This window comes from Vulpes vulpes, chromosome 13, assembly GCF_048418805.1.
Source record: "Vulpes vulpes isolate BD-2025 chromosome 13, VulVul3, whole genome shotgun sequence".
In the NCBI taxonomy this organism is placed as follows: domain Eukaryota; kingdom Metazoa; phylum Chordata; class Mammalia; order Carnivora; family Canidae; genus Vulpes; species Vulpes vulpes.
Genome location: NC_132792.1, coordinates 7,159,472 through 7,180,506, shown reverse-complemented (window position 1 = coordinate 7,180,506; position 21,035 = coordinate 7,159,472). Strand labels below are relative to the sequence as shown.

Below are 21,035 nucleotides of genomic sequence, written 5' to 3'. Positions count from 1 at the left end.
ATTTAGGGTCCTTTAAACACTGAACAAGAGACTCCTTGAAAGTAATTGCTAAACGATAGTCTAGGTTAAAAGAGATTTGTAAGTTGAATTCAGAGACCTCAGGAAAAGTGTGTGTTTTTTTTTTTTTTTTTTTTTTTAGTTTATTTAAGTAATCTCTACACCCAACATGGGGCTGGAACTCATGACCTCGAGATCGAGAGCCACGTATTCTTCTGACTGAGCCAGCCAGGTGCCCCAAAAGTAGATTTTTTTTTTTTTAGTGATTTTCGTATTAAAACATTTTTCAATGTGCAAAAGCCTCACGACATAAATAATATAAAAATAAAAATTCACAATGCCAACCTTAGCTTTTTCCCTATTTTTACTTATTCATATACAAAATAAGAGGACTCTGGGGATACTTTTTTTTTCCCCCTTTTGTAGTGGAACCCTTTTCTGTTTGTTTATTGCTTCACAGTAAATCTTGTGCAGAACCCCCTATTGGCCTTTGCTTTGAGAAATGGCTCTTCCCCATTCCAAGTAGTTTTGAGGAGACTCCCAGCCACGGGACCCCTGCTTCCTCACTTACAAGGTGGCAGGGGTCCCACCCTGGGGCCCACCATGCGGGCCACTTCCTGAAGCGACCATTCTTTATTCCTTTCCCCCTAGAGCACTGCACTAGACCTTACCTTCCTGCTTCTGGCTTTTCAGTATAGTGGTAAAAAACATTGATTCAGAAACCAGATTGTGTGTGTTCACATGAAGGCTCCGATGCTACCTAGCTGTGTGACCTTGGGTTTGTTATGTAACCTCTCTGAATCTCAGTTTTCTGAGCTATAAAATCAGCACCATCATAGTGTCCACTTTAGTATTTAGTATTTTTATAAATATTAAGTACGTTAATACGCGTAAAGTTCTTGAATAGTGACAGACAGTAGATACTCAATACATGTTTATTATTAGTAGTAGCTAGTTGTTGAGTTTTCCTTGCATTTACGTAGAAGGAACCCATTCTTTTCCACCAAATGCCTTTTGCCCTCCTTACTTTCTACCTGTGGACTATTTCTGTTCCTGACAAGCAACATTTTCCGGTGGAGACAACCCTGGTATAAAAAATAAATATAACCTCAGTGCAGGGGAAGGGGGCCCTTGGACCTCCTTTACCTGCTACAGCAGCGTTAAGATCACCTCCGTGGATCGTGGACACAGCTTGAGATCCACCAGCTCCAGTCGCATCAAGGGCTCCTCGGTCTGTGTGCTCTGGTGTTTTTTCTCAGGTTACACCTGCAGTGCTGGCCCTAAGGGTTATGTGCTGAGTAATGACCTCAAACTCTGGACAGGTGTACAAACAAGGTCTGTGATGTTTACGAGAGGCTCTTCTTGGTAAGACAAAGGAATAAACTCGTGATTTTATACTATATTCAGTAAGGGTCCATTGAGAAAGGAGAAAGGGCGAGGAGCAGGGAAGAGGAGGAGGAAGGACAGGAGGGGGAGGAGAGGGAAGAACAGAAGGGGGGGAGGAGGAGGAGGAGAAGGGAGGAATAGGCGTAGGGGAGGAGGAGGAGGAGAGAAGAGCAGGAGAGGAAGAAAGGGAGAGGGAAGAGCAGAAAGGGGGAGGAGGAGGAGGAAGAGCGGGAGGAGGAGAGGGAGGAGCAGGAGAGAGGAGGAGGGGAAGGAGAACACCAACACCACCATGGGGACAGGACTACCTGGACACCCCACTGACCCATTCACTGTGCTGTTGTGTGATCTCCTCCGTCATCTGCAAGATGTGACACCTCATCGGCAGGGCACGCAGATCTCCTGCACTGCCCGTGGCTGCCTGTCTGTCCCCAGTCCTGCTCCTTCTCCCCTCCTCGTCGTAATTTGTTTCCTACGTACCAGAGCCCTGTTGTGTCCTGTGTATCTTATGCTCTCTCTTGCCTCCGCATTTTTGCCTACTGCTTCCTGGCATCTTGTCCAGCCGGCGCTGACTGCTTGGCCTGCAGCCTCAGGTGGCGCACGGTCTGCCCAGACACAGCCCCTGGCTCTCCCAGGCGTGTTCTTGAACCCCTTCCCCTAGTGTCCAGGGTACCTTACACATAACCTCACTCTTGAGCTCAACAGGCCTTTGTCTTCTTGCAGGCCGGGTGCGTGTCACTCCATCGTTCTGTGCTCCCCTTGCCTAGTCGCTGACCCAGAGCTGGTGAACTTGAACATTTACTAAATGTGGTCTTCCCCAGACCACGCTCTCCTTCTCGGATGCCCCCTCTCCAGTGCCTGGCTGTTAGGGCGTAATCCCAGCTGGAAGTTGGTTGTTGGGCGGGAGAGGGGGCCCTAGTTCACTTTGTGTATTTTTTTTATTTATTTATTTATTTATTTATTTATTTATTTATTTATTTATTCATTCATTCATTCATGAGAGCCACAGAGAGAAGCAGAGACACAGGCAGAGGGAGAAGCAGGCTCCATGCAGGCAGCCTGATGCGAGACTCGACCCCAGGACCCCAGGATCACACCCTGAGCTGAAGGCAGATGCTTAACCCCTGAGCCACCCAGGCGTCTGAATTAAACAGAACGATAAACCTATCCTCTTTCTATCTGCATCCCTCTCGATCCAAGACTATGCCCTTAAACGATGCGATCTCCACCAAACAGCGGGGTTGTCGCCATCCCATACGAGGCCATCTGAGCTTCCCCAGGAAGCAGAAATGCATTCCTCGGAATCTGTAGGTGCCAGGGTTGGGTGTCAAAATGATGTCATTCCAATACACATGAGCAACAAGTCTGGTCCTGTGATACCAGGACGAAAAGAAAACATGTCAGTGCCACTCTCTGGGGACAGGGTGACAACGTCCAAATAAACTTACAGCAAATGCTGTAAGTTTTAGCTCAGACTAAAGGAAGAATATTGGGACTTCTGTAGAAACGAGACCCTGGGCAGGGAGAGGGTGCACGGGTGCCTGGCTCGCATCCTCACCCCCCCTGCCACCTGACACCCTGATTATGTCCCAGCCTGACCGCCCTCCTCCCCTCCACTCCACCGGGAACCCACGGAGGACGGCAGAGGCTCTGAGTTTCTCCCACTTCCGTTCTTCTAGGAAGACGACAAAAGAAATCTTACCTTGTTCATTTATGTGATGGTTTAATACGGTGTGAAGTGTTTTATGGTCAGGTGACTGGCAATGTCTCGAGAAAGAATTTTAAAAATCCAGACTAGGGACGCCTGGGTGGCTCAGCAGTTGAGCGTCTGCCTTTGGCTCATGGCCAGGGTCCTGGGATCAAGTCCTGCATCCGTCTCCCCGCAGGGAGCCTGCTTCTCCCTCTGCCCTATGTCTCTGCCTCTCTCTGTGTCTCTCCAGCATAAATAAATAAAATATATATTAAAAAAAAAACCCAGACTGAACACGCATGTATCCAGAATTTTCTGGGGAAGTTGAGGTGGCTGCGTGCAAACGTCTGCTGGGGCACCCACCACGTGCCCAATCCACTGTGGCCCAGCAGACAGCCAAGCAAACACAGGAGCTCCCATCCAGATGTGCTCGTTTCCTCCGGGAGCCTGGGTGTTACGGCATCCAGCCCTCCCACAGCGGCCCAGACAACTGGGCAGCTGCCGCCCTACAATCCGGGAGCCACCAAGCCCTCAGGAGGACCCCCTATAAGTTGCCAGGGATGCATCCAGCCCCGCAGTCCCATCCTGAGCCCCGGAGCTGCGGTGTCTGCAGGAATACCTTGTCCCCAGGACTGGGCTGCATCGTGGGGCGACCAGTGAACCAGATTCCGGTCTGTGCTCTGATCCCATAGCTGACTCTGCAACCCTGTACAAGTCACTGAACCTCTCTGAGCTTCCCTTTCTCTTCCGTAAAATACAGGGAACTCACCACAACCACACAGGCCTCTTGTGAAGATTAATTAGGGCCTGGTTTATGTAAATCTTAAGGCCATTTATATATGATCTATGACCATCCCTGACCCGCAACGGTGCTGGATTCACATTAGCGCCTGGGGAGGCATCGGTGGGGGGGGGGGGGGCAGGGGTCTCTTTAGAAAACAGGGGCTCAGAACCGGTCAAGTCCTTTATTAATTCAAACCTTTCATTTTGTTGCTAAAGAAGCTGTGGCCCAGAGAAGCTCACTAACTTCCTCAGAGTCCTGCAAACAGGCAAAGTCCAGGGAGAGTCCTGCGTTGACTTGTATGTTTAACAAGCGAATAAATAATACCTACGAGGTATCAGACACTGTGCTAGGCATTTGAGAAATGATCAGTACACTTGATATTTGCAGAAACCCCATGACAGAGGAATCATTGTCGTCTGCCCTTTCCAGATGAGGAAACAGAAAGTTCAATGCTTTGCCCAGTGACAGGCTTGTAACTAAGCGAAGAGGGATGCAAACCCGGGCCGTCGGCCGCAGTCGGCCGTCCAGTCTGTGCACTGAACCACCACTGCACTGCTGTCAGTTGCTGAAATGCTCAGGATGCTTCTTTACTATCCACCTATGGCCATTGGCACCCCCTCTCTCCCTCTCTGTCCTGCTCTGACTCCTCCTTCCTCCTGCCTTTTAGCTATCCTAATTAATAATAATGAGAGGGAAATTACTTCCTCTTAGAATCCCACTGAGCAAAAGCTGAGGAAAAGCTTCCTTGCGGATCCCTGGGTGGTGCAGCTGTTTGGCGCCTGCCTTTGGCCCAGGGCGGATCCTGGAGACCTGGGATCAAATCCCACATCGGGCTCCCTGCATGGAGCCTGCTTCTCCCTCTGCCTGTGTCTCTCCCTCTCTCTCTCTCTCCCTGTGTGACTATCATAAATAAATAAAAATTTAAAAAATTAAAAAAAAAAAAGCTTCTTTGCTATTATTGTACCAGAGAGAAGGATTCCAAAGAAGCTGGAGAGAGAAAGGGCGAGGCAGGCGGGACGGGTAGGGGAACACACTGGAGGGTGTGAACCCCAGGGGCTCTACTTGGTATGGCCCTATCACAGCAAGGGTCCCCAAGAGGCACAGAAAGTACTGCACCGGGGACTAGGGGGTAGTAGGTGGGAAGGGAGAAGGGAGGGAGCAGGTTCCTGGGCTCCTACTCCCCACCCATCCTAGATCTGGCCTCCTGGGTCCTTCACTCTCCAGCACATCCCAGGCCCCAGATGCTGGTCATGCCCAGGCTCCAGGAATCACACCTGAGGAGCAGCAGAACCATCTCCCTTCCCCCCCGGGGGTGGGGGTGGGAGGAGCCTGTCAGGGTGGGAGGGGCTGGAGCCCTGCAGATGGGGTGAGAGGAAGTCACCAAGGTCAAGGTGGGACCACCCTGGGAGGGGGTTGCCCAGCAGAGCTGTTGAATCATCTTGAAGTCCAGATCCCCCCCCTCCTCCCCGGGAGCTCCCACCTTATCTCGTTTTCCTCGTTCCTAGTTTATCCTTGGGCTAATTGTCTCTGTAATTTGGGGGCAGGTCTCTTTCTATCGCCTTTCCATTTATTAAATGGGATATTATGAAGATCAGATCAGCTAATGACCAGGGAGGGAACGCGTCCAAGATTACACAATGGGCTGGTGGTAAGGCCAAAAGAAATATCCAGCTTTTGCGGTGACATCGGGGTCCTTTTCAAGCAAGGCTCTCGGGGAAGAAAGGCTTAACCCCCTCCAGGCCAGCCAAGGGGAGGTAGCCTCGGGCAGGCTTCAGAGGAGTGGGCTGCCAAGGGCTGTGCGTCCCCTCACTCAGGGCCACGCAGCCCCGGAAATGGAAACTCTTGCAGAGACAAGAAAGTGGATGGGGTGACGGGGTGACGGGCACTGAGGGGGGCACTTGGGATGAGCACTGGGTGTTATACTCTATATTGGCAAATTGAACTCCAATAAAAAAATTTACCAAAAAAAAAAAAAAAAAAAGAGAGAGAGAGAGAGAAGACAAAAAAGAACCTTATTAGGAATGAAAAGAGAAGCAATGGACAGATCTGCAGATTTTTTAAGCCATAAAACACCATGCCATACTGGGGGAAAAAAAAAAAGAGAAAGTGAATTCTTATTCCCTGACTTCTCAGTAGTCAAAAAAAAAAAAAAAAGACTTTATTCTCAATTTATAAGCAATGCCCCTGCCTCAAGATGGCATCAGTAGCTGACAAATACTCTCTTCTTTACCTGATCCTGACACAGGTCCATGAGGCACTGAAGGTATTGGATAATTTTGATAAAACATGAGATAAAAATAATGATCATGGAGCACCTGGGGGGCTCAGTCGGTGAAGCATCTGCCTTCAGCTCAGGTCATGATCCTGGAGTCTGGGGATGGAGCCCTGCATCGGGCTCCCTGCTGGGCCGGGAGCCTGCTTCTCCCTCTGCTCCATCTCTCTCTCTCTCTCTCTCTCTCTCTCTCTCTCTCTCTCATTCTCTTTCTCTTTTGCTCACTCTCTCTCTCAAATAAAGACATAAAATCTTAAAAAAAAAAAAAACACCATCGTTTATGAAGCACCTCTTAGGTACCAGAAACTGCGCTAGATGCTGTATACCCAGTAGAATTGCTCACATATGTTATGTGTTCCTTGCCATTCTGGGCACTGCTCAAGGCAGGGGAAGGTGTGTGCAACTCACGCAGCCCCTGGGGCGGCCCTGGGAGACCGGTACTGGTGTGAATCATCTCTGTTTCACAGATGAGAAAAACGAGGCTCGGAGAAGTTAAGTAACTCACCGCATGGCACACAGCTGTGACGGGATTGAGATCAGGGTCCAGGCCTAGCGTGCATGCTGCACACTTCTGCTCGCTACTAGTTAACACTCAGCATGACTCATATTTGCCTCCCCAACCCCCAACCCAGCAGCTGCCAAACTGCAAACTTGCCCACGGGACAAAGTGCCAAGTCTTGGTGGAAAGTGCGTGCCAGCCGACCTCCCCACACCCTACAGACCTCTTCCTACCCTATGCCCCTCTGCAGGTGCAGGGGGAAATTGCCCTGCAAACCCTGATCGACATTTCTAGTTCTGTGACCTTGACCACGTGCCCTTCACCTCTGGATGTCCATGTCTTTATCCACAGACTGAGGGAAAGAAATTCTTCCTCCCCGAGGGTCTTATGAAGAATGCTAATCATTGTGTGGGACACACGTCCGTGCCAGAACATAGAGGAGCCAGGGATGGCCCACCCTCTTCCCTTCCGCCTTCTGCACTTCTGAACCTCAGCCCAGATTAGTTTGCAACATGAGCAGGTGCCTCCCAGCCCCTGTGTCCCTCCCACACTTTGCAGGAGCCTCTGGAGTGAGCACGCTGTGTTATATTTATCACAGTGTCTCTCCTCCTCCGGGGTCATGGGAGGGGGAAGCTTCTGGGCTCACCTCTTCTTAACTGCCCCAGCTCAGGGTGGCTGATGAGTACCGGTGGCTAAATGGCCTGTTGCGTAAGCGAGCAAACAAGGCAAGTGTATTTTGGGGTGCAGAACAGGTGTGCCATAGTGACTCGCCGACTTGGGATCCGACTTGCTTAGACCTGTGTGTGCCTGGCCGGGTCTCCAGGCGAACGCGAGGGACAGGGATGATCCTTTTGCTTTTCTGGGTTCAGCTCAGTCCAGCCGGCCTTTCGCTAGCACCCACAAGGAGCCCCAAGCGGGGAGAGGCAACGGCCTGCCTCTCAGGAGGAGTGCACAGCTCTGCCCTAATTTCTGGGCTCATCAGGCCAGTTCTGCCAAAGCCCCGCACAAATCAGCCACTCGAGAAGCATTTTTAATGAGCACACGTTTGTCCGCATCCTTTGCCCAGGCTCACAACACAGGAGAAAAAGGAAGCAGGCGGGCTCCAAGAGAAAAGACATTTGAGGTGCTTATGTTCTCTATTCCCCCCCCCCTCTCCCCCTCTCTCTCTTTCTCTCTCTCTTTTTCTCTCTCTCTCTATCTCTCTCATCCGCACATGCACATACACGCATGCTACATTTTCCAGGTTTAAGAGGAAGCAATCTCAAGTAGCATGGAAACAGTGGGCCTGCCCCTCCTTCCAGCAGGGGTTTAAAATAGTTTTATGACTGCTTCACCCGGGTTTGCAATGGAACATTTCACACCACTGGGAGGGACAAGCCCAAGCTCCCCTCCACAACCGCCCCCCCCCCCCCCCTGCCGAGGAGGCAGTCAGCAGAGGACGAGCAGGGCCCTGGGGCTCTCCAGATGGAGTCCACGCTGCTGTGTCCCCACAGCGGGCCTGTGGTTCTATTCATCAGCCTACAGAGGCATCCACCTCAATTAGCGTGATGCGCAGGCTAAGCAGGGCCAGGCCCCGACGGGAGGTGTCACGCCACCTCCACGGTGACCCACGGTTCACAGCCCATCCCACGTAACCTGATTTAGCACGAACCCTTCACCCCTCACAGGTGAAGAAGGACACATCCTTCAAGTGTGAATTTGTGCTGCCAAGTGGCAGAGTGGAGCCCCCTGCCCATAATCACCCTTCACAGGAGGAGCAGGAGGGTGAAGCCAGACGAGGCCTGTGGATGGCCCATGGTGGAGAGACACGGCAAAGGGACATTTGCCCTTTCTGCAGGGAACGACTTTTGCAGAGTGCACTGACCTTCAGGGTAATGCTCGGTGACCTTGTACGCGCCGGGCACCTGCACACACTTCTGTGCCCCCACCACCCATTCTCGGCATTCTTGTAAACATCTCGTTCCCCTCCACCAGGACATACGTTACCCCTAGTTCCTAATTGACACGGATGAAAAAGGACCCTTGAAATGGAGCACGCCCTTGGAAAAGAGACATTACCTAGGAAATCGCCCCAATTTATTACTACATTTGCTGCGATTTTTTTTCCACCGGGCATGTACTGAATATCGTCATCAATAACACGATGACCACTATAAAGAATTTGAGAACCGCCTTACCACGGGAAATTGCTTTCCCAAGCAGTTATAAAGACGTGGCACCATCCTGTAGCCCCCTCCCCAGCTACCCTTGTCCTAATTTTCGCTTTTTGAGAGACTCCCCCAGAGATCGCCAAACCGGTGGGTCGGTTCTACTCCAAATCATGCCGCTAACAAGTCACCCGGCGCTGGGCACGTCGGTCTGCCTCCTGGAGCCTGAGACTCCCCATCTGTGATGTTTGCTTTTTCTATGTGCTTTAAAGATGAAGACTCTTCTATCCCCAAGACCACTTGGGCCCGGCTCCCACCAAATCCTCAGATACATCTGGGACGTTGCTCACCTATATGGAGTCTCTATGCAATTAGGGAGAGGTGCACCTGCTGGGCGGGTGCAGCCCCATAGCTCAGGGAACAAGGGTGATCTCTCGGTGAAATGAAAATTCCCACTTGCTTTGGACAGATGCAGTCTTGCCCCAAGGAACTCACTTGGCCAAACGAGGGTGGGTTGGATTTCAGCCTCTGCTCATCTCCTTTGTGCAGTGCACAATCTGCAGAACTGTATGTGGTGGCAGCCTAACAGGTCTCTGCTATGTCCACCCAGGCCTTTTTCACTTCTGACCTAGTTGACTTCAGCCTCCCTGATGGGGCCTCCAGCATGGATCTCCCCCACTCTGAGCCGTTGAGTGGATCCTTGGCATTTGAGGATTTTCCTTTCTTCATTTTGACTCTTGTCAGATCAATTTGGAAGGTTCACAGTAAAATGATTAGTTTAGAGCAATGGCACTCAACTCAGCCATAGCCACTCATTAGCCTTGTGACCCTGGTCCAGTTCTTTGTATTTTCCAAGCCTCCATTTTTTTTCATTTGTAAAACAGGACAATGATGGGTGTCTCATTGGGTTTATTCATTGGGAAGAGTCAACAGGGTGACTTGGGAAGGCCACTGGACATATAGTATACACTCAAGGGGGTTGTGTCCCAGGACTGTTCTCTGATCCAGGTCACCACACTTTTCTCAGATTCTTTTCAAAATATAAAAAATTTAAAAATATAAAATTTATCCTTGGTCTGTGGGCCATAAAACATTGGCCAATTGGTAGATTTGGCCCGTAGGTCACTAAGTGTTGCATTAAGTGTATGAAGAGTCATTTATCTTTTCATTTTTTTAGTTATACTTCTTTGAATTTTATGCAGAAAAGTATGATTGTGCGTGTGTGTGTGTTTTAAAAATTGGAAGATCCATGACATTTTTGGGGAGATCCATCCTTCAATGACTTACTTTGCAAAATAGAAGCCCCCTTTCATGAAGTGTCTGCAAGTGGCAGGCCTGCCATCCAATATTTACATATATTTAATTTAATCTCCAGAGGTTGGGATCATCTCCATTTTATACATGAGGCCAGGGAAATTCAGGGTGAGTAAGTAATTGACCCAAAGTCACCCAGCAAATAAGAAGCAGTCAGATCCTCTCTTGGCTCTGGCTGCCCCAAGAGCCCAGGGTTTCCAGCACTGTCCTCTCATGACCTCTACCTTCCCATCTGACCTCTTGGGTCCCGTCCTGGGCCCTGAGCTGCCAGCTTTCTCCAGCCCTAACCCCATCATAGACAGGGGAGGAAGCTCTGCTTAGTACTACTTGCATGTATTCTGAGCCAGGTGCCTCTTGTCTCCTAGCAGTCTCTAAGTCCAGCAAAGTCAGAAAAGAAGGTCTGAAAAGGAACTTTGTTAAGTCTGGAAAATCCTCAAAGAACAGAAGACAGTAAGGACTCAGCCAGTGTTGGATCCTGGAATCGCCTAGAGAACTGGAGGTGGAGCCCTGCTGTCTTATCTCTGAGAGAGGCCAGGAGCCAAGGCCACCATGGGGGGGCCCTGGAGACCTGGAGGGAGAGACATCTGGGTGGCTGTGTAAACGTCAGTGTGCACTAGGATCAAGGCACGTCAGAAATTCAAATAAACCAATGACAATGGAAGCAAGAGGAGCAGTTTTACATAATATATGTCAGAAACGGTAATGAGATAAGTACATCACCAGAAATGTAATACTGATCTCATTGGGGGAGTGGAACATTTTGTCTTGCCAAAGGTTCTGAGGTCAGCCGTTGGCTGATAAGCAAAGCAGTTACGAGGTTTTCTGGTCAGATGATGTGTTTTGAAAAGTTTGGAGCTAGCTGTCTGTGGTCGGACCAGGAGGCTGAGCCTCATTGTGACGACTCCAGTTAGCCTTATTGCTAGTAGTTAAAAATTCTTCTTGAGCATCTGAAATGATCCCCCCAGACAGATGTTTCCCAAACTGTTACATGCACACAGATCCCCCGAGGGGCTTGTGAAAAATGTAGATTCTAATCCAGCAGGTCTGGGGTGGGGCCTGAGACTCTGCATTTCTAACCAGCTCTCAGGGGCTGCATCTCCAAGTAGCAAGGCTCCATGCCCCACATCCTACATGCACAGCTGGCCCTGACTTTGAGGGACCTCCACGACTCACGGAGAGTCCCTTGGTGAATTTGTAGCTGAGTCATAACAGAAAGAGCCACCACACTAGGGATCAGGACACAGAAGTCCAAATTCGGTCGATACCTTGTCTGTAATGGGGTCTTTGGCAAAGTACTCTAGCTCTGAGAATCCTATTTCATCACCTATGAAGTCAAGAAAATAAATATCCCACAGACAGGCTGGAAGCAGTAAACGAGATAATGTATGTAAAGCCACTCAGCACACGCGTACATGTATCTGAGTCTGAGGTTATTTGCACGTTCAGCCCTCCCTCCAGGATCCCTCGGGGCACCTCTGGTGGCCACAGGCCAGGGCCCTGAGTGTGCCTGTGATGGAGTGTCAGCTCCATGCATCAGAGTTCGGAAAAGCAGATTTTTTTCCAGCATCTGTTCTCACGCTGTCCCCAGCCTGGATGGTCCTCTTTTCCCTTCTTCCTCTCATGACCCTCCCCATCCTCCTTGCTGTCACCAACTCCCTACTTGTTTGCCCCGCCCCTGCTCTGTTTGAAGGTCCCCACCTGTCAATGTGGGACCTTTCTATGACCCTCCTGCTGCCCATCCCCTCGGGGAGCTAGAACTAAGACCCACCAGCCAACCAGGCCAGTGGGGTAGACAGAGAGGAAACTGCCATGGGATTCTTACCCCTGACCTTGAATGGTCCTTCACACAGCTTGGCTCACTTGTGCTTTCCCACTGCCTCCTGACCCGGTTCATCTTACCTCAAGTACAAGCTCCTCTCACTGTCCCCCCAAAAGCCGCCATGTGTAGCAGGAGAGACCTTGACTATTTGCTAGGAGATCAGGGCTAAGTTATCAGTCTTGATGACACCACAAGCACCAGCCACAAAAGAAAGCAGAGACATTGGACCTCTTCCAAATGCAAAACTTCTGTGCATGGGAGGAAATTATTCACAAAGTGAAAAGACATCACACAGGATGGGGGAGATATTTACAACCACATATCTGATAAGGGTCTAACATCCAAAATACGGAAAGAGTTTTTACAATGCAAAACACAAAAGAAGACAAACAACTCAATTAGAAAATAAGCAAAGGATATGAATAGTGCATGAAAAGGTGCTCAGTGTTATCAGGCAAGTCAAAATCACAGTGGAGGGATGCCTGGGTGGCTTAGCAGTTGAGCATCTGCCTTTGGCTCAAGTGGTGATCCCAGGGTCCCAAGATCGAGTCCCTGGGCTCCCTGAATAACTAAATAAAATCTTTAAAAAACCCCAAAACAATAAACAAAATCACAGTGGAATACCACTTCATACCTGATGGAATACCTACCACTCAGGATGATGATAAAAATGTAGGAAGAGGAAAGTAGCAGGTGTTGGCATGGATGTGAAGAATCTGGAACCCTCGGACATTGCTGCTGGGAATGGAAGATGGCTTGGCCGTTGTGGAAAACAGTTTGGGAGATCCTCAAAGAGTTAAATGTGGAATTGGTATAGGACCCAGCAATTCCGCTCTCAGGCATATGCCCCAAACCAATTCTCCTACATGAATATGGATAGTAGCCTTATTCACAAGAACCAAATGGTAGAAACCACTCAGATATCTGCCAGCGGATGAATGGATAACACATTTTGGCTGAGGCACACAATGGAGTATCAGTCGGCCACCTGCTACAACATGGATGAATCTTAAAACCAGTAAGTGAAAGTTTGATTCCATTTATAAGACACACCTAGAACAGGTAAATCCATACCTACAGAACCCAGACTGGTAGTTGCCAGGAACAAGGGAAAGTATAAGTAACCACTTACTGGGTAAGAGATTTTAGTTTGGATGATAAAGATGTTTTGGGGCTAGTCAGAGGTGGTGGTTGTGTAACGTTGTGAATATAGTAAATGTCACTGAATTGTACATTTTAAGTAAAATTGTTACTTTTTATATTATGTGAATTTCACCTCAATGGAAAAAAAGTATTAGAAGAACTAAAATAAACTAATAAATGTTCTGTTTTAAAAAAAAAAAAAAAAAACACTAAAAAACAAAACCTAGATCGTCTACGTGACTCTTGGAAAGTCCCCTGTACCTGAAAGTACCGGAGCTCTCTGTTCTGTAGAATGGGAAGGATGTTGGCTTCCCAAGTGAACTACTTTGACAATCAGATGAGAATGCATCTAACATTAATGAATGTGGGATTTTAAAATTATTTTTATTTTTTAAAAAAGATTTTATTTGTTTATTCATGAGAGACACAGAGAGAGAGGCAGAGACATAGGAGGAGGGAGAAGCAGGCTCCCCTCGGGGGGAGGATGCAGGACTCGATCCCAGGATCTCGGGATCACGCCCTGAGCCGAAGGCAGATGCTCAACCCCTGAGCAACGCAGGTGCCCTGAATGTGAGATGTTTTAAAATAAGAAAATGAAAAGATGTCCCATGCATGTCTCATTTCAGTCTGAAGTCCACCCTTGACTTTTCCTCCTTTTCCTCTCTTATACAATCTGTCCTGCTGGCCACCTCACATGAAGCCACTCAGTCACTCCTTCCCTGACATCTGTTCATTCAGTCCTCCCCAACTGGATGTCTTATCTCTTTATCATAAACCCCATGAAGGAGGAGCCTATGTCCATATTTACCCCTCTCGGCTCCTCAGTGCCTGGCCCGTCCCCAACCAGCTGCCACTGTGCAGTGCTTCTAGGAAGCTGGCTTGTAGGCTAAGCACTTTACCCGCTTGGTATTTTATTAAATGCTTGCGGCAGTTCTACGAGGTAAGTATGACATACCCATTTTGCAGATGAGAAGGCAGGTGCAGGAGGAGGGTGGCATCTCCATGGGGACACAGCTGGCGGGTGACAGGGCAGGGATGTGTGTGAAGATCTGTTCTGACTGGACCAGGGTGCTTGGTCCCTAGACCACATCCCATTGAAAAGACTTGCTGGACTGAGTTGGATTTGCTTCACGATTGGGTGTCAACTTTGAGAGAATGTTGGTAGGAAAGGAACATGGTGGGCTGGCCGTCAAAAGGCATTCCTCTGATGGCCCGGAGACTCGTCCTCTGTCCACACCTTGCTATTTTTCTCCCTGGGCCTTGGTTTTCCCATCTGTTCAGTGGGAGGGCTGGATTGGCCCTTCAGTTACCGTAATGCTCTGAGCTCCCCTGAAAGACTCATGACCCCAGAATGAGAACCTCAGGCTTCCCTGGTTTCCCTAGGAGCACCTCCTATTTTCCTCCAAGGAGGAGCTGTTAGAGTAGAGTGTCATTTCACTGTTGGAGAAATGAGATCTTCCTTGGGTTGACTTACAGGACTAACAGGTTATCAGACAGGAAGAGTACGACAAGATCTCCTCTATGGAAAGTAGGGGGGGGGGGGGTTGCAATGTGTCTGCCTCCATGCTCTGCCCCACACACCCCAGAGCACTGGATGGGGCACTCTGTTGCCAGCTTTCCAGGACTTCTCTTGGAGACACTCATCACTCAGCTCATGGCTAAATCCTTCCCCAGGAACTGCCCTTGCTTGAAGGGCTCTGACTCCCCCAAGGTCACATTCCTACCTCCAGGTTGCCTGCACCCAATGCCCAGCCTGTGTGGGGACACAAAGCCAGACCCCTGCACCCTGACTCTGCTTCCCACCTCGGGGCCACCCAGTGTGGAGCTCCCAGAGGAGAGGGCTCAGCCAAGGCCTCTGCTGGGACCACGCTACAGTCCACCTCCTCCACCTGCCCCATCCTGCTTCCTTCCCATCCATCCAGTGGACGGGGCCTCTTCCTGGTGTACCTCCTGCACCCCATCCGTTCCCAGGGACCCTGAATTGGGACAGTGGAATTATGGTTGTTTGTTTTTTCAGAGGAGAAACAGAGGGGCCGAGGGGACTTGCTCCAAGTCCCAGCCCGTGAGGCCACTGTCCACGAGGGGCAGGGCTGCCGGCTAATTTAGGGGAGAAGGGGGTCTGAGGTCTGTCTGCATGGCTGCCTGTCCCTCCATAGGCAGCCTGGTTTACTCTCCTGGTGCAGCAGCCCTGCTCTTACCGGTGCTCAAGCCTAATATCCTTGACTCTCTTCTTTCCTGCTTTTTCCATCTGTCCTGCCTGCAGAAGCAGTGTCAAGTTCTGGTGCATGGAGATGCTAGTCCAGGGGGCTGACCTGGCGCGGCCTCAAATGTCACCAAAGCCCCCTCTACCTCCCTCGGCCTCCAGGAGGCTGACAGCAAGGGTTGGTATTCGCTGCTATTATAACCGAGTGTGGACAGGGGAGGCCTCTGGCATGTCCTGAGCACCTGCCACATGACACACGTCAGGGCACGTGAGCTGGGCCATCATCCCGGGGGGCGGGGACTATGTGTTCATGTGACAGCTGAGACAGCTGTGGCTCAGAGGGGTGAGGTGACCCTCCCAAACTAACTTTTAAGAAGACCCAGATTTTGCAGAATCCCTTATCCGTGGCAGTTTGCGGTTCGGCAGCACCAGCTGCATGATGGTGCTGGGGTGGGGGTGGGGCAGGGGCACAATGGGGGGACATGGCTCTAGAGTGGGTTGTCGGGGGTGCAGGAGGGCAGCCAGGAAGTGGGGATGAGGGGAGAGGGCTAATCCCTCCTGGGCTCATGGGCATTTTTGCTGAGACAAAACCCCTGCAGTTGTGACCATTGGGTGACAGAGCAATTGGAACACAGGGGAAAATGTGGCATGCAGGCGATCCGAAAGTTGAGAAGCAGAGGAAACCAGGAAATCAGCAGGAGAGCGTTTGACCCCATGCAGGGGACATGATGTGATGGGACAGGAAGTCGGCCTTGTGCCTTTCCAAACAAACTGGGTAAACATAACTTTGTTTTTTATCAAAAAGTGACAAAAGACAGAGAAGAAATGCGTGCCAATTTGTAGAGACGTGTACCACCCCAGGGATGGCTGGCATGTGTCCCCTCCCCTCATCCACTCACATTCTGACTCTGTCTACACTGCACTGGACACGGGACTGGGAGGGCTCACTTTTGCACATTATTTAGTTGGTGGCTTTCAAAGGTCTCTGTCCACTGAAATCATCTGGGGGCTGACCCCCAGGCCCTACCCTGGACCGACTCAGCCTGCATCTGAGCGCTGGTGTTTTGTTTGCTCCCCACGGGGGGTCTGCAGTGCGCTGGACTTCGAGACCCGCTGGTTTCGTATCAGTTGACTTTGACAAAAGCTTCCAAGGACAGATTTTCTTCTTCTCATTTCGAGATGTCTGTCTGCATCAAGCGCTGATGCTCTCGAGGCCTGGCTTGCCTGTGGAGGTGGGTTCGGGGCGTGTGGAGGACACTGGGAGGCACAGTGGCCGAGTGGCTGGAGAGGCGGAGTCACCTCGGGGCCAGCAGCCAGCTGGGCAAGGTCACGGCAAGCACCAGGCAGGCCCAGAGCTCCTGCGCGAGCAGCGGGCAACCTGCTAGCTGCTGGGGACAGGGAGAGGGATGCAAGCTTGGCTTCTGCTTGAGGAGACCTTGGGTCACTTGCTTCACATCCTCGCTCCTGGATTGCACCGGGGAATTGGCTAGAAGTACAAATTGCTGCCCACCCCCCACCCCCCCAGCCCCGAGCTACTGACTCAGAATCCTGGGCTGGAGGGTGCAGCAAGCTGTGATTTGACAGGCCTCGGGGGGGGGGATGCTGAGGCCTACTCCAGTCTGAGAGCTACTAGGCGAGGTCTTTGACCTGGGTTGTAGGACACGAGCCTCCAGAGCATCAGTTTCTTTATCCATAGGATGAGGTGGCGAATCCATATTCCATAGGATGAAAGAAGAGCATGGGTATAGGCTTGCAGAATTACTGGGACAGCAGTAACTACAACAACAACACGTTTAGTGTGTTTTTTTTTGTTTGTTTTTTGTTTTTTTTGCCACCTGCCTCCTTGCTACCTGCTTTATCTAGATAATCTGAGCTAATGCCCACATGAGGGCTACTGTTGGCCTCCTTGTGCAGGTGAGGAAGTGAGGTACAGAGGCCCAAGGGCACCGCCCAGAGCACTCCAGGGCCGGGGCTCTGCACTGACCCCCTCCCTCCCACCGCAGCACCTGGGTCCACTGGAGAAAGGCGAGACTGAGCCATAAGCACAACCCACGAGAGGGTAAGGTACTGAATCTCCCAGACGACCACCTCCCCTCTCCTGGTAAGACGGAGAAAGAGGGAACAGGATTTCTATCCCATCTACAGGACCCCTTTATCTGGAAGACCAGAGTCTTGGAACAAGACCAAGTGAGAGAGGGAAATGCGAGAAGCGGCCTGGAAGGGGGAGCTGAAGGTCTGGCGCATCTCCATCCCTGGACGAAAAATGTGGAAGATTTATGTAAAAATATATCAGTGCTGTGCCCCGACAGCAACCAGAACAAACAAGCCGATGAAAGGCTCCTCAGAGCATGGGAACCGCACCAGCAGAGAGGCAGCTGAGTGAGACCTGAGGATGAGCTGGGGTGCGGAGATAGACAGATGGGGGTGGGGTGGGGCAGGGACTTCCCCTCTGCCCCTTGCTGCTGTGCGACCCTGCGCCGGTGCCCTGGCCTCTCTGAGCCTCAGGGCCTCAACTCCGCAGTGTGTGAAGTGTTTTTCAGCTGTTGTCGTACTGAATTCTTATAATTACTGGGATACAAGCTCCACTTGCAACCACAGCCTGGCTCAACCATCACTGGGGTATGTACATGCATGTGTGTGTGTGTGCCCATGTGTACCTGCATGCGCTCGCGTGTGCATCCTATGTGCATGTGTTCCAATTGGCGCAGCCGGTGGTGGCATTTGGGAGGGAGAATTAGAGGTAATGCATCCTCACCACCCCAGTTTCTATATGGGGGAATGACATGCAGAGGAAACATTTTGTAGCATCTCCATGAGCAGGACAAGAATGCAGACTTTGTGCTATTTTTTTTTTGCCCCAGTTAAGGGCAAGAGAAAAGGAGCCAGACAGGTTCAGATCTCATGCTTCCACGTCCTAGCTGTGGGATCGTGGGCAAACGACTGACCTTCTCTGTGCTTCACCTAGTTAGCAGAGCATAGCAGTGCCCAACGACTGTGGTGGTTGCCAGTCTAACCGCTGCATTTACACACCCAGGGACAGACACTGCCAATGCGTAGGGACATGTAGAATGCATCTGCCGACCCAAGCACACGAGGATGGCGCACCATGGCCACGGACTTGTTAAAGCAGAGTCTTTGGAGTCAGGCTGACGCAGGTTCAAGGTCCAGTTGTGCAATCTTGGTCTAGACCTCTGTCTGACCCCCCAGTTCCCTCACCTGTGAGCCTCCCTGATTTATGAGCGCTTGAGATGAGCAAAAGGCAAGCTACCTGTCAAGCCCCGACGCAGTTAATTAGCCAGTGCTTCTTGCTGCTACTTGGCTCATTGCAGAGAAGTCCGTGGCTTGTCATGGCCATTCTGATGGATGCATGTGGCTTTCCTGCAGGCAAGGGCACCTTAGCATCATTTTTGTTCCTTTTGTGTGTGCATGTATGTGTGTTGCTTTTCGATTTGACGTATATATTTAAAACCCATAAAGCATAACAATGATTGCTTTGTGTGGTCCTCATTCACTTCTGTTTGCCCTCATCAGTGTCCTCACACCTCCGTGTTTCTCCCCGGGACCTTTTGCCTCTTGTCCCCACTTGTCCAAAGAACGGTCATTGTTTGGTGTTTCTTTCTCTTCTGGCTTGCCTGAAAAAATATCACTTTTATTTTTCAAAAGTGATTTCAGGGGCTCCCGAGTGGCACAGTCGGTTAAGCATCCACTCTTGGTTTCAGCTCACATTATGATTTCAGGGTCTGGAGATTGAGTTCCATGTGGGGCTCTGTGCTCAGCATGGAGTCTGCTTGAGAGTCTCTCTCCCTCTGCCCCTCCTCCCTGTTCATTCTCTCTCTCTCTTTCAAATAAATAAATAAATAAATAAATAAATAAATAAATAAGAAAAAGTTCATTTCCACTGCCTATGTAGAATTCTAGTTGGCATTTTCTTCTGCAATTTGAGGATGTCATTCCATTTTCTCCTGGCTTGCGTCATTTTTGTTGAAAAGTCAGCTGTCAGCCATACTGCTGTTCCTTTGAAAGAAATGTTTGTCCTTCCTTCCTTGCTTCCTTCCTTCTTTCCATCCATTCTTCTATTTTCCCTCCCTTCTTCCCTTCCTTCTTTTTTTAAATAATAAAGTATCACAAACATACAGAAAATGCATTCAACATGTGTATGTCCATAGGACTCAATGAACTCTCGCAGATTGCATGAACCCTCACACCTCCACAGAATCTGCAAACAGGTAAAGAGGAAGAGTGTAGTCAGCTCATGGTTACTTACTTCTCCCAGAAGATTTCCTGTCATGTCATTTCCACTAACGATGGCCCAACACCCACTTCTAATGGCACCGCTGCAGATTAGTCTTTCCTATTTCTGGATTTCATAGAGATGCAATCACGCATGCTAATGCCTGCCCTTGTCTCTGGCTTCCTTCTCAACACGATGTTGGTGAGATTCATTCATGCCATCATGTGTAGTCATAGAGGCTGTGTTCTCAGTGTTGTGTAATATTGCATGGGGGTGGGGGGAGATGCCACAGTTAATTTACTTGTTCATTCTATAGTGGTTGAGATCTGAGTGATTCTCATCCATGAACAGTGTTTCTCCAGGTATTCTGGGACATATCTGGGCAAACATATCCAGGGGCGGAATTGCTAATCAGAGGGTAGGCATGTATTCAGTTTTTGTAGATCTTGCTCCACAGACTTAGTGGTCCAGCTGTTCCATAACACCTGGACACTTAGTAACTTTGCCTTTTGTACTGTAGCTATTCTGGAGGGTGCTGCACCATGTTTTGAGCTCAGCATTGGTGCACTTAGTGAACTGCTAACAGACTATTATAGAGAAGTGAGGACATAAACAGAGGCAGAAAGGAAGCACCTAATAGTTATCAATCCTGAGGTCAGATTGAGCAGTATTATCATTTCCATTTTACAGATGAATCAAATGAGGCCCAGAATGCTGAAGTGACTTGCTGCAGGTCACAGAGCTAGTAGAAGGCAGAAATTGTATTTGACGGAGATTTATCTGACTTCTAGTTCCTGGACATACAAGGATGGACACCTGGCTTTCCCCTTCTGCTTCTGGGGCACCTGAATTCTCCTGCCTGCTTTCACGATCTTGTCTCCAGACCTCCCTTTTCCACATAACATTATCAGGGAAAGTGAGAAAGTAACTGGAATGTGGGCTTCTATTTGTTCTTATTCTGATTTGAAGACCAGTAGACTAAGGCTCAGAGAGGTGAAGTGACTTCCCTGGGTTCTGGAAGCTAACAGGTGGCTGAGTAGACCCCTGGCCTGACAAGCTGCCTGCCACCCCACCTCATTGCCTCTGTGACCTCCAGGGCAGTGCTGAAAAAAGAAGACACATTTCTATTTTGTTTTCTTGGCATGAAACTGTGTTTGTGTCATGTCGTAAGGTGAAAACTGTTTCCAAATGGTGTATGTGTGCACATGAGTACATGCATATGCACACGTGTGCTCATGCAGGCTCACGGGAAAGGGCTTCAATGCCCCTGTCCTGAGGGTAAATAGCGTAAATATCGAAGAATAAAAGTTTTCTTTGCTCAGGGTGCTGCCTGAATTCTGGGAATATGAGGAAATGTGTTTTATAGTTTAGTCTTGGATCCTGGATAGGACCCAGAGGCAGAGGCACCTGGCTTGTGATGGGTCACATATGTTCAGAAAACATTTATTGAGCACCTAATATTCACCAGACATTGAGCTGGGTGCAGGGGTGTGAAACATCAATAATTGCACTGACCATTCTTCATGAGGAGTGCTCCAATTGTACACACACAA

At 49.8% G+C, this 21,035-nt stretch overlaps 1 protein-coding gene across 1 annotated transcript in view; it reads left to right on the top strand.

Annotated features, from left to right (window-relative positions):
• Nucleotides 1–20,806, top strand: part of LOC112915994 (uncharacterized) — a 32,876-nt gene extending 12,070 nt beyond the window's left edge. The window contains exons 4-6 of the mRNA XM_072733651.1: nucleotides 17,255–17,310; nucleotides 17,397–17,870; nucleotides 20,173–20,806. Of these exons, the coding sequence (XP_072589752.1) occupies nucleotides 17,255–17,293 (39 nt within the window). The 3' untranslated portion in view covers nucleotides 17,294–17,310; nucleotides 17,397–17,870; nucleotides 20,173–20,806. The remainder of the gene's footprint in view (nucleotides 1–17,254; nucleotides 17,311–17,396; nucleotides 17,871–20,172) is intronic.
• Nucleotides 20,807–21,035: the final 229 nt, after the last annotated feature.